General features: G+C 40.0%; 1 protein-coding gene across 13 annotated transcripts in view; it reads left to right on the top strand.

The window, feature by feature from the left end:
* mast4 (microtubule associated serine/threonine kinase family member 4) overlaps nt 1–16,355 on the top strand; it is a 148,767-nt gene that overhangs the window by 102,406 nt on the left and 30,006 nt on the right. For 11 of the 13 annotated variants that reach the window (XM_064308658.1, XM_064308657.1, XM_064308659.1 and 8 more), the window contains 4 exons: nt 3,052–3,140; nt 10,122–10,191; nt 12,051–12,129; nt 14,567–14,721. In XM_064308658.1, coding sequence (XP_064164728.1) covers nt 3,052–3,140; nt 10,122–10,191; nt 12,051–12,129; nt 14,567–14,721 — 393 coding nt within the window. Of the gene's footprint in view, nt 1–3,051; nt 3,141–4,622; nt 5,731–10,121; nt 10,192–12,050; nt 12,130–14,566; nt 14,722–16,355 lie in introns of those variants that run through there. The other 2 variants (XM_064308649.1, XM_064308656.1) reach the window with 2 other exon arrangements.

Raw genomic sequence — 16,355 nt, 5'->3', positions numbered from 1 at the left:
TGCTTTAAGACTCACTTCATTTCTGGTCCTAACCCACAGCTATGTGCAAAAGGTTTCCTCCTTTTATTACATTTTAGTGTTGAAATGTGTTGAGTGTTGAAACGTGTGATGATAACGAGGGCACTTCTTTATTTTAGGTTGACACAGCTCCAGATTTCAGTCAGCCTGGGAAATACTAGATTGTATCATATCGGGTAAATTCCGGCCGTGTATGACGTTGACTGTCTTTGTTCCATACCCATTTGATCTGTAAGTTAGTCTTGTGTTACCCACAAATAAATTATCAATAAAAAGTTTACCATTTCATGTATATTTTGAATCAGGTCATTTGAATCATGGGACTGAGGATGAAGCATTCCTAAATCTATGATCCTCTTTGGAATGGCTTTGAGATGAACATAAATTGACCCTAGCATATATCGATGTTGCAGAGCAATTATGTCATTACATAAAATGTAGGCCTAGAACATGAACTGTGAATGGTTCATTTAAAAAGTATTGTAGCCACTGGCTGTGATAATTAACGTCATTTTATCCTTTCTGCATGCACCAAAGATGTGCAGTTATAGTGGTGAACTACTTTCTTATCAAGCTATGTTGATAAACTCAATCGGTAATAATGTTCAAGGCTGACTATAATAATATTTTTTTATTTAATTTTAGTGCAAGAGAAACATGCTCTATGGCTGGTTGTATTGCAGTACTCTTCAGTCGTCTGTGTTGAATTTCATTAGTGTGTTCATTAGAGTGTTCTATTGGCTCAACTTGCATTCAGTCAATTTGACCTTAACAGTCTAGGTTCTTGAAGTGTGTAATTTTATTTTCAGGAGTCTTGTAGTCTTGTTTTTTTTTTTTTTATAATTTGGGAATTGTAACTTAGTTATTTCCTGATTTTCAAGTCTTCTGGGAACTGCTAATCGGAGAGATTTTCACCACTTAGGCTACATTTACTTACGCAGCTTACGTTCAGTGTTTGTATGGAGTACCTGTTTGAATAACTTGCCTATTGTTTGGTCTGATAAATGGTTTGATGGCTTGTTAAAGGTGAAAGGGTCACCAGCAGAGTCTGTAAAGTTTGTTGGAATGAAAGCATGAAGCCATCAAGCCTTTCAAACCCTCTAGGGTGTATTATGTACACTAATGAGGACAGACAGGAATTGGGTCATTCTTCATCATCAAAAGGAAGTAAACACAAGTGGATCTATAAACATGGAACTCTGTGTACACAAGTACATTTTATGTTAAATGTTATGGAAAAGCACAAAACACATGTTTGTCACACATTTTCTAATGTTAAAGTTTGTCAATATCAATGCCTACATTTAGTGTTATGCATTTTTACTGTCATTATCAAAATGAAAACCAAATTAATCTGGTTATTGTTATTTTCTTTGCTCGTATTACCTTATCCAGGGGTGCTCACTGAGCATTATCCATTTATACAATTATGGAAGCCGCTCAGAGCAGGCTTCTTGCTGGAGGTAAAAAAATGTATGTTTGAGATTTACAGACCCATTGGCATCTACCAGGTCTCTGCAATATGATTTTGTACTCAAGTTAATGTATGTGTGTCAACATTTCAGTTTTCGAATGTGACCTCATTGTGCGTATTGCCTCTTTTCAGAAATAATTATGGGTCTAACATTGAAGGCTTAGATCACTCTCTTGAGTTTTTGTGAATATTATTTCAGTTTTATTGTATATGTTTGATTGGTCCAGGCAGTTTTTGTGTGAGGTGAAGGATGTTTTACATAATTGCAGAAGTTTCTGATGACCATACACGTATTCAGGTATGATTATGCACTTTAAATACATCTCAAGAACACACAATAAAACTGAAATGACATTAGAAAACTCCAGAATGTAAACTATCCCTTTAAATCTGAATGTCACACTAGCTTGTTTTTTCATTTAGCAACAAATATTTCATACATCTTTAGCCTGAATGTGTATACAGCACTTTTTTTTAGAGGACTTGGTTCTCTAATTTAACTTGTTTCCCTTCAGAAGTCTTATTGATAATTGGTAAGCGCAAGCAGAATTTGTCTTCAGTTAGTCTGCTTTTTTTTTGTTGAAGGGATCTAACTACTTTGCAATTGCATTGCTTGCACAACGCACAGGTGTTTAATACAAAAGTTCTTCACATTAGGTTTTTGAAAGCTGCTCCAAATTGCAGGTAATTGTTAATCTGTTGACCTGTGGTGATGTGCTGAATAAAGCAGGGTATTTTAAATTATATGTACTGTAGCCAAATTGTGCCAGCTTTATGGTTCACTCCCTTTCAGAATTAGGCTAGCTGCAGAACACTAATGGTCATTTAACATTGGGTAAAGAGGCAGAGACGACGTAGGGAGGCAGGGAGAAAAAGAAGATTAACGGTAGTCAAGGTGATGAAAATCACAAACACGGAGCTGGTGTGGAACGGGAAAGAAAGGAGCACGGTTTCATCGAGGAGAAGTGTTGGGAGAACAATGAGGGAGGCCTCCGGTGGTCCTTGCGGTCGACAGAAAGGGGGAAGGCTGAAGGCGAGCGCTGGGCTTTCGGTAGAAAAAGAAAGAGCGGGAATAAATCAGACAAAGGGAAGGGCAGACGAAGGGAAGGTTACATTTACAATGGTGGGAATTCCCCAAGTTGTGTGGCAGGCATGCTGAAATGTGAGAGGAAACTGGAGGAGTCAGCATTTGTTATTGTTAGTGTTCTTACAACCTTTCATAATCCCCCACCTGTATGACTCATGCGAGCCGTTCCATTCCCCAACCCGTCAGGGGACCTTGAACCTCTATGCAGCCGTGAACAGTTAGCCTGCTTTTGAACCGCAATGGCTAATGGAAGCACTGTGTGAAATGCAATGTAACTGATGCTAGCGAAACAAAATGCTGTAAATCTGTGATGAGTGTTGGTATAGCGGTATAATAAATAGGCATAGGCAGAAAATAGTCTTCACTCAAATAATTGATTTTTATAAACAGTGTTACTACATGCACTTTTATCAGAAATTTGTCTGCCGTTTGCTTTTCAGACGAAAATTTTATTCTGTTTTTGTTTTCTTAGCTGCAGGACAAGCAACAGGAAAAGTTTGATTGGTAGTGGACAGTCTTCAGCGCTTCCTCGACCGCACTCCCCCCTCTCTGCGCACACAGGTAAGTGTGTGTCTGTGTCTGTGTCTGTGTGTGTGTTTTTGTGTATACCCATCCTTTTCTGTGTATCTGTTTTTCCCAGGTGGTGCTTCGTTTAGTAGGACGCATGCGCAGGTGGTACGGCACAACATTTTTAAGCAAAGCTTTATCGCCTAACGTTACTTTACCTAACCCTAACATGTTCGCGTTTCGCCTACTTTAGCTAACCTAGTTAGCTTGTACGGATCGCCATTAGTAACTATTAGTGGAGTATATCCTGCAGCTGGTAGGAGCAGACACACAACCACCGATACAGATGTATGAACACACGGAGGAAAACAGATAATGTTACAGAGGTGAGGAAGTGCCATAGCTAGCTAGCTATACAGTACAAAGGGAAAAATGGAGCTTTATTATGTCGCCAGCAGTGTATGTGCGTGAGCTCGACAACACATTTCTCATAGAAAAGGTAGTTTGTAGCCTTTTTTTAGTTCATTACAGTGGTGGTACAAGTGACAAGACGTAAGTGGTACTGTGCTGTTAACCTTTATTGATCGCTGTACAAGGTTCATGTAAAGTAGCTAGCACAATCTGACAGCACTAACCCATAAAAATGTACTGTGAATGGTACTTGCTCAATCGAACGGTGAATGTGAAAAACATTCGATTACAGTCAGCGGCACTGAAATTTTCTGTCACACCCTCAATAAATGGCAAAACTCCCAGTAGAAGATTGAATTAAATCTTTTAACGTTATATATTTTCTGAAACTATATATTTTTCTGTTATCGATTTCGCTTGGCCACAGTGAGTGAAACTAGGTGATCTGAGCGTATAGTTTCCATGTAAATTACGTCAAAAGGATTCAGCCTTGTTGTTTGCCACCTAAACTTCACAGCACAGTCATTGCCATTATCATGATTGGAGCATGGAGTGTATTTTCAACCAACTGCCGTATATGAGCGCATAAAATCAACCAAAAACTATAGTTTGCAAAGTTTCGCCGTGGGTCAGGGGACGGTTTTGTGCTTGTTGTTTTGTGTGTGCGTGCTGGTGTGCCTGCCTGGAAACGTCTACATATGTCTGTCAGTGACATATTGAGTGTTGTATGGTACTTGCGTGCAGAGAGAGGATTGGTAAGTCTGCATCCACTTCACTGAATGGATTCCATTGTTCATTGTAAATGAAGAAGCCGTTTGGTAACCCAATGGCTGAAACAGAATCTGTGTCTGACTCATTAGTGGCCCGCTAGATCCTCCTCTGGCTCCTTTTCTAGACATTTCACCTCAGAAGAACCACAGCAGTTTTGACAAGGTTGTGTTTAGTGCAAGGATGCAGTACATTACTATAAGTTATGTTCATGACCTGTCATGAACTGTTTTTTTCAGGTCTCAATTAAAGTAAATATGCTTTCAAAGCTAAATGGCTCTTAATCTCATAAAGATTTTAACAGGCTTTTAGTGCCTAGTCTTAACAAAGCATTTTTCCTTTATTCATTTATTTATCTGATGTCACCTGAATAAAAGCTTTTTCAGATTTGTTTTCTGTAGATGAATAACCAATGATGATGAGAAATATTAGCATTGAAATTAGCCATAAATGAAAGTTATGCAATAGTTTCAGCACAGAACTCACCATTTGAACTCAGAACAAATGGCCTGTTTAATTCTTGTGATTTAAAAATTATAATTTAAATCCAGCAATGACAAGGCCTTATACTCATCAATATCTATTTATAGTTGTACATATGAAAAATCAATGTTATAGCTTTTATTCTCAATAGTAAACACAAATGTCTGTTTTTATATCATGCCAGTATTTCTTTCTTTGGGCACAGCAGTCACAGGTTGCATGTGCAATTGCAAATGGTTCCAAAATAAAATGAGATTAGATGTCAATTTCTGAAAAATAATCAGCTAATAAACATACGTACAACCTCTGGATTCATGACGTCACTGTATATACTTCTTTGGAGTTACTTGAAGTGTATTTTCTTGCTTATAGCCAAAAACATGCTAAAGCCCCCAATTCAAGCCATTATTAATCTGGCAGGTCATCAGAAAATTCTGTAAGTATCTAAAAGAGCCTTGACTGGACACAAAAACAGGTTGGGCCAATCAAAAACATACATTAAAACTGAAATAACATAAAAATAACTCCAGAAAGTGAACTTGAATTATGTGAAAAGAGTTTTATAGTGAAGTCCCCAATCCCCCAAAGGCGTCCCCCATTGCCATACCATTAGGGTACAGGTTTTCTGGATTGTCATACTATCTACGAAAAATTAAAGTGTCTTGCCATTTGCTGCAAGGCTGTGCCAATGATGCAGTGTCGCGCTCAGCAATTGTGTTCTGCACAGGAGGAGTTTGAGCCTGCAGGAAGCCAGGCCTTCATAGAACAGGGAGGGGTCGACCTCACTTACAAAGAGAGTTCCTTCCTGCTCCTGTGAAACGGACAGAGAGGGCTGCCGTTCAGTGGTCCCATTGTGTCCATGTACCCGAGTGCGTGTGGACCTGCTGATCAGCTGATAACTTAAGGTGTATTCTGAAAAATTAAGAATCATGAGGTAAATGGTACATGAAGCTGGAGTGAGACAGTACTGCCATGGGATTAGGTAAGTGTGTTACTTCAGGCGCCGCGGTGCTGTATAACCATGTAATGAGAAGGGATACATTATGCATTATATTTCTCAGCTGATGAAGTGGTGAAGCTCAAATAGCCTCATGAGCTTGCTTGTAGATTACTTAAGGCTGCGTTAAAATCAATAGTGTGCACATAGGCAGTCATGTTGTGGTTAGCTTTCTTTTCCTTCCAAAACAAAAATACTTCCAATCCCCTCTTGACTTCTAAATGTTTAATCAATATCATGTAAAATGGCATTGTGGGATTTACCCCTTTTAAAAAAATGCATTAAAAAATAAATGCTGAAAAGCTTGCTGGTGTCCGATGCACACAGCTAGTGGGGGTTTCTGTTTAATCATCGACTAAAATCATGCTGGCTGCTTTGATCATCTTGTGGTTGACTGCGTACCGTACCTACTGTAGGCAGCTCCAGGGCTTACATAAAAACTCGGACGACCTGCAAAACCACTAATGCGTTTGTGTTAAGGCTACTGTGCTAAGTCTATCTACACACGTGCCTATTATATTTGGGGATATAGTCACTGCACCTGTAAAGAGCAATATCGGTGATCCCAAAACAAAATGAAAGGGGAAAAAAAGCATTAATTAAGTATTGTCTCTCCACTTTTGGTACACCATGAGGTGTAACAGCATGGGGTCCATTATTAGGTCCATTATGGTGATTTCAATGCAGCATTTCAATGTGAGATGTACTGCGCCTACCTGTAATCATCATCACTAATCAGCAAAGGGCACTGCTGGCATCGCTCCAGATCTAGTCAATAGTACGGCCTCAGGTGTACTGTCATGCTTTGAGCCAGTGATGGCTTATATGTCATTATAAGCGGCACGTAAATTACAGCACAATTAAAAGGCTGGCATTAATCACAGTCTAATGTGCCCCTCTACGATTGCTACCACCGCAAATTGTGAGGAACCCCTCTTTATTGTCAGAGGGGCGCTATTGTTTTCCTATGCTAATTAACTGTTTACTCTCTCTGCTGCAATCCAGTTAATTACGTCCTTAATGTTGGACCCAGGGTTTTGCTTACTTTATCAGGCAGCAAGCACACATCCTAATCGCTGTCAGATGGGACGTAGCCCAAGTCTTGTATGTTAAACTGCCAAACAAAATCCCCCAAAGCTGTTGGGCTCTGGTAATAAGCCGATCTTGCACATATGGACAGGGAAATGGATGTTTTGTTGTTTTTTTTTTTTCTTCTTCCCTCTTCCTTTTTGAGGTCTCCCAGGCATTAGCTCACAGATGGGTGAATGCAGGAAGGCTCTTGGCTTTGCCAGCGGTGCTGAAGGTCACCCGCCGCATTAGCACAACGCACCTTGACAATTACTCACCGTTTACTCACGGGCAAGCAGCTTGTGGCGCTTATATCTCCCCCCCCCCCCCCCCATCTTAAACCTGGTTCGCTTCCCGTCTCCCTTCAGTTATCTTCACGCCATATTTCACAGCTTTGTTGCGAGGTGCTACAGGCTGAGTTACTGACTGGTGCGAGGAGGTGGGCTTATTATGGGTTAAAATCCACACACTATGGCTTGCCATGCCATTTTCTGGAAAAAAAAAAAAAAAAAAAGTGCAGATTTTATTTGCGATGAACAGTGGGTACAGTGACCACTTCCTGTTCAGTCACAAGAACACCGACTGTTATTCTTCTTCAGTGTAATGCACTGTATACATTTTCCACGTTTGCTATTCTTATTCTTGTATGTGCTCGTGTGTATCCGTTTTTGTGTATGCGGAAACCTGCGGTAACAGTGGCAGCACCTGCTGTTTTCAAGGGATGATTATTTGTCATGCTGAAGGGATTCTTTGTCCCTACAGTCCTTTTTTCTTTTCGTTCTGAAGGCTGGATGAAAGTCAAAGAAAAAAGCAGAGATCTGTGGTGATCGGTAGGATATTAAAAACCATTGGTGGTCTTTTTGGGTATTTAAACATTCCATCTCTCTCGTCTCAGTGCTGGCACTTTGTTTCGGTTGTCACGCGTATCTGGACACAAGCGCCAGCAGGAGTCTTGGCTTCATTTTGTTTGTGCGAAGAGATTTCAAGATGGTCTTGTGCTTCCGACTGTGATTCTCTCCCCACTGCAAAGGAAATGGATATCACATTTCGCATGCTGTCTTTCAGCCAAAAAGTGAACTCAATCGCCAGATAAACCTCCTTAAATTCATTTTGTTTTGACAAATGGAAGAAAGGCCAAGATAATGGTGCTTTTCACTCTGGATAGTCCAAACAAACTTATGTTGCCTAATACTGGGCTGCACAACATATTACTGGAACAAAAGACGCTTTCTATGGTAGCCTGTAGTGCCAAAAATCTTTTGTTAGCATTATTCATTGTCTTTGCGTTTTAATGTGTGGTGAAACAGTGCAAAGTTGAGAAAAGAAAATGGCAAATTATTAGCCTAGATAAAGATGGAAAAACAGGCCTGTTGATCTTTTTTTAATTACCTGAAAATAAGTGATCTCTCATGTTGATGTGTGTTGTCATTATGCTTTTTTCTGCTTCACACGTGGTAGAGATTGGTTTGAACTCCAGTTTTTGCCATTTTGCCATTGGCCTTTCTCAGACCCAAGGTCACTTGAAGGGGGTGGGGGGAATAAGACAATACCAAAATTGTCCACAGGAATATCAAGCCTCAAACTTGAACAAAAGCTTTATTTAGTTGTGATAAATGAAGGTTGGAAAATAGACAGGAGCCATTGAGAGATAAAATGGACTTCTCCTCTTTATGAAGTGTCAAAGGGCCCAGAGCATTGGAGTGATGAATTTCAGTAGAAATTGGTCTGGGAAGGCCATGAGAATACTAATGAAGGTTTATTACATGCTACTGTATGCGGTCCGCTTTCAATATGCTGCATTGTATGTGCTTTGAGTTTTGCCAGTGTACTTAAAACCACACAAATTCATTGAGCCACGAATGAGCTTAGACCGATGAGCAATCGCTCGAGGAACTAGAGGAGGGTCTCCTGACTACATTTCCTGCATTTAGAATAGCAAGTTTAACTTTTGTTACAGATATTTCATGTTTTATCAAGGTGTCTCAGTGTTTAACAGACAGTTAAAGAATCAGTAGTTCTGTCCTTCATATCTATCTATACCTATCTATGGTTTGCTTTGTAACCTAAAGATAATATTCAATATTAGAAAATACAGATATTGTATATATTCAAAATGGAATTTAACAATGATTACAGGTATATGCCCTCATGTTGTCAGTTAAGTCTGTTATTTTATGGGAGAAATGACTAGTTCCTAGTCTCTAAGGGAGAGAGTAATTAAGAGGATAATTATAGTAGATACCCCTCGATGACATTTGAACGCGACATATTTTCACTGGAGAATGGGGAAGGAGGAGCCTGTTTTGCATTACGTCTGGTTCACTTGAACGTACATGAAGTTTTCGGAGTCACCTCGTATGACCTTATTGCCAGAGGGCTGTAAGATGGAGGGTGGGATAACACAACGGAACTTTCTTGCTTATTTTGGAGCAGGCGGCCTGCCGTCCTTATTTTTCTCTCTGTTCAGCTGGGAAGACAGAGAGGGATGCAGGTAGATGGGATCGCAGTGCAGAAAATCCCTGGTCGCACTGGGGGATTTGTGCAGGGGTTGAGTGCCGACCGCCCTGCAGACTGCAACACATTGTCCATAAATAATAAAAAAATAGTCAAGTTTACATACTTTGTATGCTTTTATGGAGCAAAAGATCCCAAGTCCCATTACTGACCTTACCAAAGTTTGGTGTATTTATCCCTATTAAAGAATCACTCATTTGTAAGGAATTTGCTGGAATATGGTGGATAGTGATAATGCTTACCAGCTGTGTGTGTTAATCCAATGCTGGCTAATTGTGTGTGCTTTTTGCAGCCAGAAAAATCCTTTGACATTTTGTGGAACTGAGAAATCCTAAGAGGGTGATTTTGCATTGTGACATTTACAGACATAATTGTTGTTTTTACAATACCATTGCACTGTTGCAGTGGAGCAGGGGTGTCAAACTTCAGACCTGGAGGGCTGCAGTGTCTGCTGATTTCTGGTGTATTTCAGCACAAGTAATTAAATTGAGTTATTGTTGGTGCCGGCAGTTGTATAGCTGCGTTCCTACTATATAAGTACCGTGTATTGAAAAAAGAAATTATTTTGGCTGGAAGTTTTTGGAGTGCTGGGAGTGTATCTTCTTTGTTGTAGGTCTGGTAATAATTGGATTCTTGGCCAAGGTGCTTGACCAGGACTGTGTAATTGGACTGTGTACATTTTTGTATCGCTAAACAATAATAGGATGCCGTGGATGAGGGTGTTTGCTAAGCGAGTAAATGAATAAATAATAAGGCGATGTAATTTGATCCCATGTTGTTTTTGAACCACGCAGGAACGAGTCCTCAAGACAGTCCAAGAAATTTCTCTCCGAGTGCCTCTGCCCATTTCTCCTTTGCCCGAAGGTAAGTGAAATTGCACGGCTGTATTGTGTAGTTCCCCTTGTAGCACACTCCGTTTCTGCCAGATACAGCCTGTAGTAAAGTACAGTACTCTTGGGGTAAGGGGAAGGCTCCAGCTTTCCTTCATCACTAAACCTTGCCAAGGTACATATTGTGTGTATTCTACACAATATTGTGAACATGGGATGGGACTCAGTGAGTCCACAATGGTTGTACTGTATATGTGAATATTTCTTGCTCACATGCTCATTCAAGCTAAAAATGATTGCATTTTTGCTTACTTCTGTCCTGCGTCGGCAATGGCAAACAAATGAATGTACTGGCATTATAGTACATCACCTTAGGGACGGCTTGCATCATTTCTGTCAGCACAATTGCAGATTGATATTTACCATCATTCATGTATTGCATGTCAAGTCAAATTTATAATCACCCTCGGAGTGCTAGTCCTTACTGAAAAGATGCATCGATGTTCTGTGCAGTATCTTCAGTGCCTGAATGAGAAACTGTTAGTGTGTGTTCTCTTTAGTGTCCTGCCTATACTACTATATAAGCACTACAGTATATGCAGCATATAGAGTAGCTTCTGTGCAGATCCTGATTTTCCATTGAAGTGTCTTGGAGCAGAATAATCAGTAGCTGCAGCTTCATGAAGTTTCATCTTTTGGTCTAAACCTCTCAGCTCAGGAAATGACAAAAGAGTCTTTAAATGAAACACCCTCTGATGGAATGTTCTCAGCTGCTGCTGTTGTCTAAAGCACAGAATAAAATGCATTGAAAGGCTTTGAAAACCAAGAAGGGGGACAGCATGTGAAATGTTTTGACTTGATCCAGTATGTTTTGATTTGAAAACAAAGAAAATCAGGGTCAAGAGTTCTCTTTCATTCTGTCAGAAGTTTGGTGATAAAGAAGGCGAGAATATTGAAAGCCATGCGCCTCTTTTTTTGAATTCTGTGGTTTGTGTGGACTCTCTCCCAGTTTCTTAAGCAGCTTGGAATGAAGTTTTCTTTTTCTGTCTTCCCTCTTTTACTCCCCCTTGTTCAATTCCTATTTCTATTGTGACTCTTTGGTGCTATTCCTCAGTAATGGCCACAAGTCTGACAGGTAAATTTGGACTGGCCCTTTTAACATTTGTTGTGTCCTTTCGGCTTCAAATTACTCTGAAACCCATGTTTCCTAAGTATGTACATGCATGTCCATGTACACTACACTATATAGTTTGTGCCTCTGTTAGCACTAAATGCTATGCCCCTCCAAGAACTAATACTTGTCATTGTGTTTCATAATCCTCTTTGCTGACAGATTAATGCCACCTGTGAATATTTGTGTTCCTTCCTGTATTATCGTTTGTTAGTCTTGTCGAACATGCAGCTAAGTGTGTCAATAAGGCACAGATTAGAGAACATAAACTCTTTGTCAAAGCTAATGTGAGGATGTTGAAGTGATCCTGTCAGATGTTAGATATCCATTTTGAAATCCTCAGGGAAGCAATCACCTATATGGATCTGAGTTATGGGAATACCATGATGGTAGTATAATTAGTAGCCACAGATTGAGCACTCACAGAAAATTGTTTAGAGCTCTGTGTTCCAACATATTTTTAACCTCTGCTCCCCACCACTGTTTTTACTTCTACTATCTTCTTGCCTTAAACTGCGTTTTTATCTCTTGTGTCTATGCCGTATGGGTTATATTTGTTTTTATCTTCGCAGTTGAATTGTGAGCAGGGAGAAAAGTGCCCTCTGAACAGAATAAACTGTTATCACTGATTAGTCAGTATTACAACACTGTTTTTTTTTTTGCATTGTTGTACTGTGGCAGAGCCTTTTGAACACACTGCCATTTTTATTCTCTGTGTGCAGGACTGATGGGCGACGCTGGTCTCTGGCCTCTCTACCCTCCTCGGGCTATGGGACCAATACACCCAGCTCCACTGTCTCTGTAAGTAACCGCCTTTCGTCCAGTTCGTCCGCAGACCTAGTGAGCAGAAACAAAGGCTAGAGCTTGTAGCAGATGCTGTAGAGGCCTGAATCATTGTACAGTAAGACTTTAGTTTCCACAGTCCGCTGTGGTTCATTAAGCACTGTATATTTTTGCTGATTATCAGGCTTGAGTCATCAGATTTTATCAGTAATTTGACAGTGAGGTCTTTGCAGTTGCAAGTCTTCTCAATAATGGTCCCAAAATGTTTCTGTGTGCAGTGAAACTTGAAGTGCTCTTTTTTGCATTTACTGTATAGTTTAAAACAATGATAGAACCCGCAAGAAATTGTTTATGAAATACTATTACAGGGATTGCCTCCAGAAGAGTTGCTGTTTGTCATCTGAGTGGCAGTTAAAATTTTGACTCTACAGAAGAGTAAATCACACACACAGCTATCACAAATGTTTATTTTTTCCCAATAGTTTTTTTGGCGGTATTATCTGAAGTGAAACATTTGCAAGAGAGTCGCTGAATTCCCAGGCCCCCTACCTAACTGCTCTTGCCACAGCGCCGTCTGTCACGTGAAGTAACACCGAATTAAACGTTGATCAGAAAGCGTGTTTTGGGTGGTGAGCCGTTTCGGTTGGTCACGTCTGTAGATTGCATGGCAGCGACCCCCCCTTCGTCTTTAGGAACAGACACTCGTGTGAATATCTGGCTCACGCCGCCAGAAGCGGTGTCGCGGGATGACACATTTTGTTTTTTTTGGAGCCGGGCACCCGATTCGCAGCCAGTCAGCCCACTTCTCACCCATCCCTGCTGATCTGTTTGCTGTCAGAGTGAATCTCGCGCGGAGGAAACGGCAAACAGTCTGACAGAGAGGCGCGGGCAAATCGGCACACGTCCCTGGCCAGGACTCCGGCAAACAAATATGTTATCGGCAGCCTTGTGTACATTGGCACTTCTGATCACGAGAGACTGTTGCCGGCACTGGCAAAACTGTGACGATGTTTTTTTCCCTGTTTTATTTGCACGAGAACTGAATTTCAACTAAGTAATAATATGTAATATCATTATAATCAGTCAACTAAAAGTGACCCCTTTCGCTTTTGAATGAATATTTTGCTTTGAGCGCTTTGATATTGTCAGTTTTATATTTGCTCACTATGTAGTGCTGTGTGCCTCCTAACTGAATCACATTTTTATAGGACAGATTTTATTAGGGGTGCTCCACATGTAGATCAGCCCTCAGCCCTATCCATGTTCAAAATGCTGTGATCGGCTTATGGGAAGCAGCAGTGTTACTAAAGCTAGGGAGGTTCAAACCTGTTTGGCGATTTTTCAGAAAGCATATTTGGACATTTTTTTTCGTGCATAACATTATAAATGCTACAATATATAATCAAATAACTACGTATAAATCGCTAACTTTTTTTTGGTGCCATTTCGCTTCTGAAATGGCTGTAGAATTCTAAGTACTTTAGGATGCTTGCAGCTGTAATGTTTTTAGGAAACCTAAATATATATATGTATGAATAAATAATAACCGATTAACATCTAGATAACTGCGCAGTGAGTTTTTCTTGTTATAAAATGTGTAGTAATTCCTTCAATGTGGTTAGATTTTTATAATGACCCCATTCATTTTGGTGAAGTGTTAAGTGCAGGCACCAATGCTTGTAAACAAAGTCAAATTAACTTAATAATTTATGACTTCTAAAGTTAAAAAGTGACATCACTGTCAGTGCACTTTTGAAAATATTTAATAGCTTCATCTACTCTAATTTAGTGTATTTCCTTGTTAAATGACCTGTTAAAGTGAGCCCAGATGCCAGTCGTATGCCCATTGTGATTGCATTGCAGGCAGAATATTTTCTGCTCCCTGTGACAGCAAAGGGGTTCGTCTTCATTGTGCTTGCACACAACTGCTCTCACGTTACGCCAGAGCTAAATTTGATTCAGAAAGCCTAGTACAGTAGTGCAGTGCGTGGAACGTTTGAAAGAGGTTGCGGAGTAATGGAGAGAAAGAAGTGGACATGTATTGAGTGTGAGTTGTTCAGATAATGGTTCAAACCACATAAGACACTAACAGTATGTTGGAAAACCATTAGCACCTCGGCTCGTGAAATGAATGATTTCATATGAATTTGGAGTAGAATGGTTATGGCTAGAATGTGTAAAAAATAATCAGACAGAACGGCTTCATTTTTGTGAGCCTTATTTTACTTCCCTGGCTAGTAAATGGAGCGCGGTCAGTTAGAGGTTTTATGACACATTACATATTGTAAATTGCACTTCACCCCAGTGAAAATCCACACTGGTTGATTACACATTGACTAATTTGCATTTTTCCCCTGGCCATGCGTTTTCCATGATATTGGACAAACGATATAATCGTCAGTCTCTTTCTCTTTTTTTTCTTTTCTCGTTCAATGTATTTTCATTTCATTTCCAGTCGTCCTGTTCATCACAGGAGAAGCTGCACCAGCTGCCGTACCAGCCCACTGCTGACGAGCTGCACTTCCTGTCCAAACACTTCTGCACTGAGAGCATCGCCGGGGAAGACAGGAGGAGGGCCACGCCCATGCGCCCTCGCTCCCGCAGTCTTAGGTATCACCGCGACAACAATATTTATAGTTATTTGATCGTTAGATTGGTTCATTCCTGAGGAAAATTACACTGGACAGGTGTACCATAAAAAGGGACATTATGTGAGGTTTTGAAATGGCCAAATATGACTGAAATCTCTCAGGAAATTTGGCAGAGATCCTCTTACAGCCAGGATGATGTCTGACCTCCTAATTGCTGCATTAGTCAGCTGCTATGATTTTTATTGGAGTTCTTTTGTGCTATCATATTAATTAACTATATTAATAATTGTATTAATTATAGGCTTCAAGGGTGCAAATGCTAGCTCTAACAAAAGGCACTGGCACCAAGCTTAAGTGCAAATGCGGTGCAGTTGTGAAAGAGGCTGGTTCGATAGGAAAAATGAACTGTTGGTGTGATGGAGGATTGGTTTCATTATGGCCAATCGGATCACTCCGTTTCCCTTTTAAAACCCCGCCTTAGCGCAACAACTAACTGTTATTATTGTCATGGCGAAGCGCAGAGAACAAGAAGCTCTGTTAAGAGCGTCTCTACGAATCATTTCTTGTGATATCAAAATAAAGGTGAATATTTGTCATTTTCATATTTATTTCACCCTCATACAAAATATATATTCCATTTATATGCCAGTGGTCGTTTCTGTTTTTTTTTTTGCTGTCAATATTTGTTTAATATCACTGTTTGAAATAAACAAACAAAAATATCACCACTTCAATTAAGTTTACGTTCAGATAAGCACTTGATGAGGTGAAAGTACACTCACTCATGCATTTTTTTTTACATGCATTTATATACAAATTTAGCATTTTTTTACACCCATTTAGAGCTGTTATATACAGAAGCAATTCAGGTTAAGTATCTTGGTCAAGGGTGCAATGATCCTAACTAGGAATTGGTCTGGATTTATACTGCTACTGCTATATCATGTAGAATGCAGCACACTACAAAGAGTACACAGACTTTCTGAGGGCTATTTTGTAATGTACCACCTGACCAGTCTTCTGAAATGCATTTTAAACTTTCTAAAGGTTAGCTCAGTCATTGACCTAGCCCTGTCAAATGCACAAATAAAAGCAAGTTGTAGACGTTTTCTCAACTCAATGTCTGGTGTAAGCAAATGGAGTAACTCATACAACGTACCATTATGTACTCCATTTGACTGTAGTGTCAGTAGAAAAAATGAACATAACAAGAACCAATGCACCTACATGTATTTAACAAACATGTATCTAACCGTATTTGAGGCATGTAGAGCTGGTCTCCCACATTCCTTGTGTCTGTCATTCAAATAGCTTACATTGAATAACTCCATACAGGTGCAATGCCTAAATAGCTGACATTTGAGAACATAATGCACCTTATTGCGACGCCCAGCCCATGATGATGCAAATGGGTATACCTGCAACCTACGAAACTACCAAACCCAGCACAAGCAACAGTATTCCGTTTGAGAGAAAACCCTATAAGGGGCCCTATAAGTCTTAAAAGAGACAGAAGTATTTCCTATATACGCACCTGCAAAATAGACTTTGCCAGATGGACAATCTAAACCAGGGGTCTCAAACTCCAGTCCCAGAGGGCCGCAGTCTCTGTTGGTTTTTGTGATTTCCTTTCAATCAGCAGCCAATCATGGC

This window comes from Anguilla rostrata, chromosome 14 (genome assembly GCF_018555375.3).
Source record: "Anguilla rostrata isolate EN2019 chromosome 14, ASM1855537v3, whole genome shotgun sequence".
NCBI lineage: Eukaryota > Metazoa > Chordata > Actinopteri > Anguilliformes > Anguillidae > Anguilla > Anguilla rostrata.
This window is presented reverse-complemented; position numbering and strand designations above follow the sequence as displayed.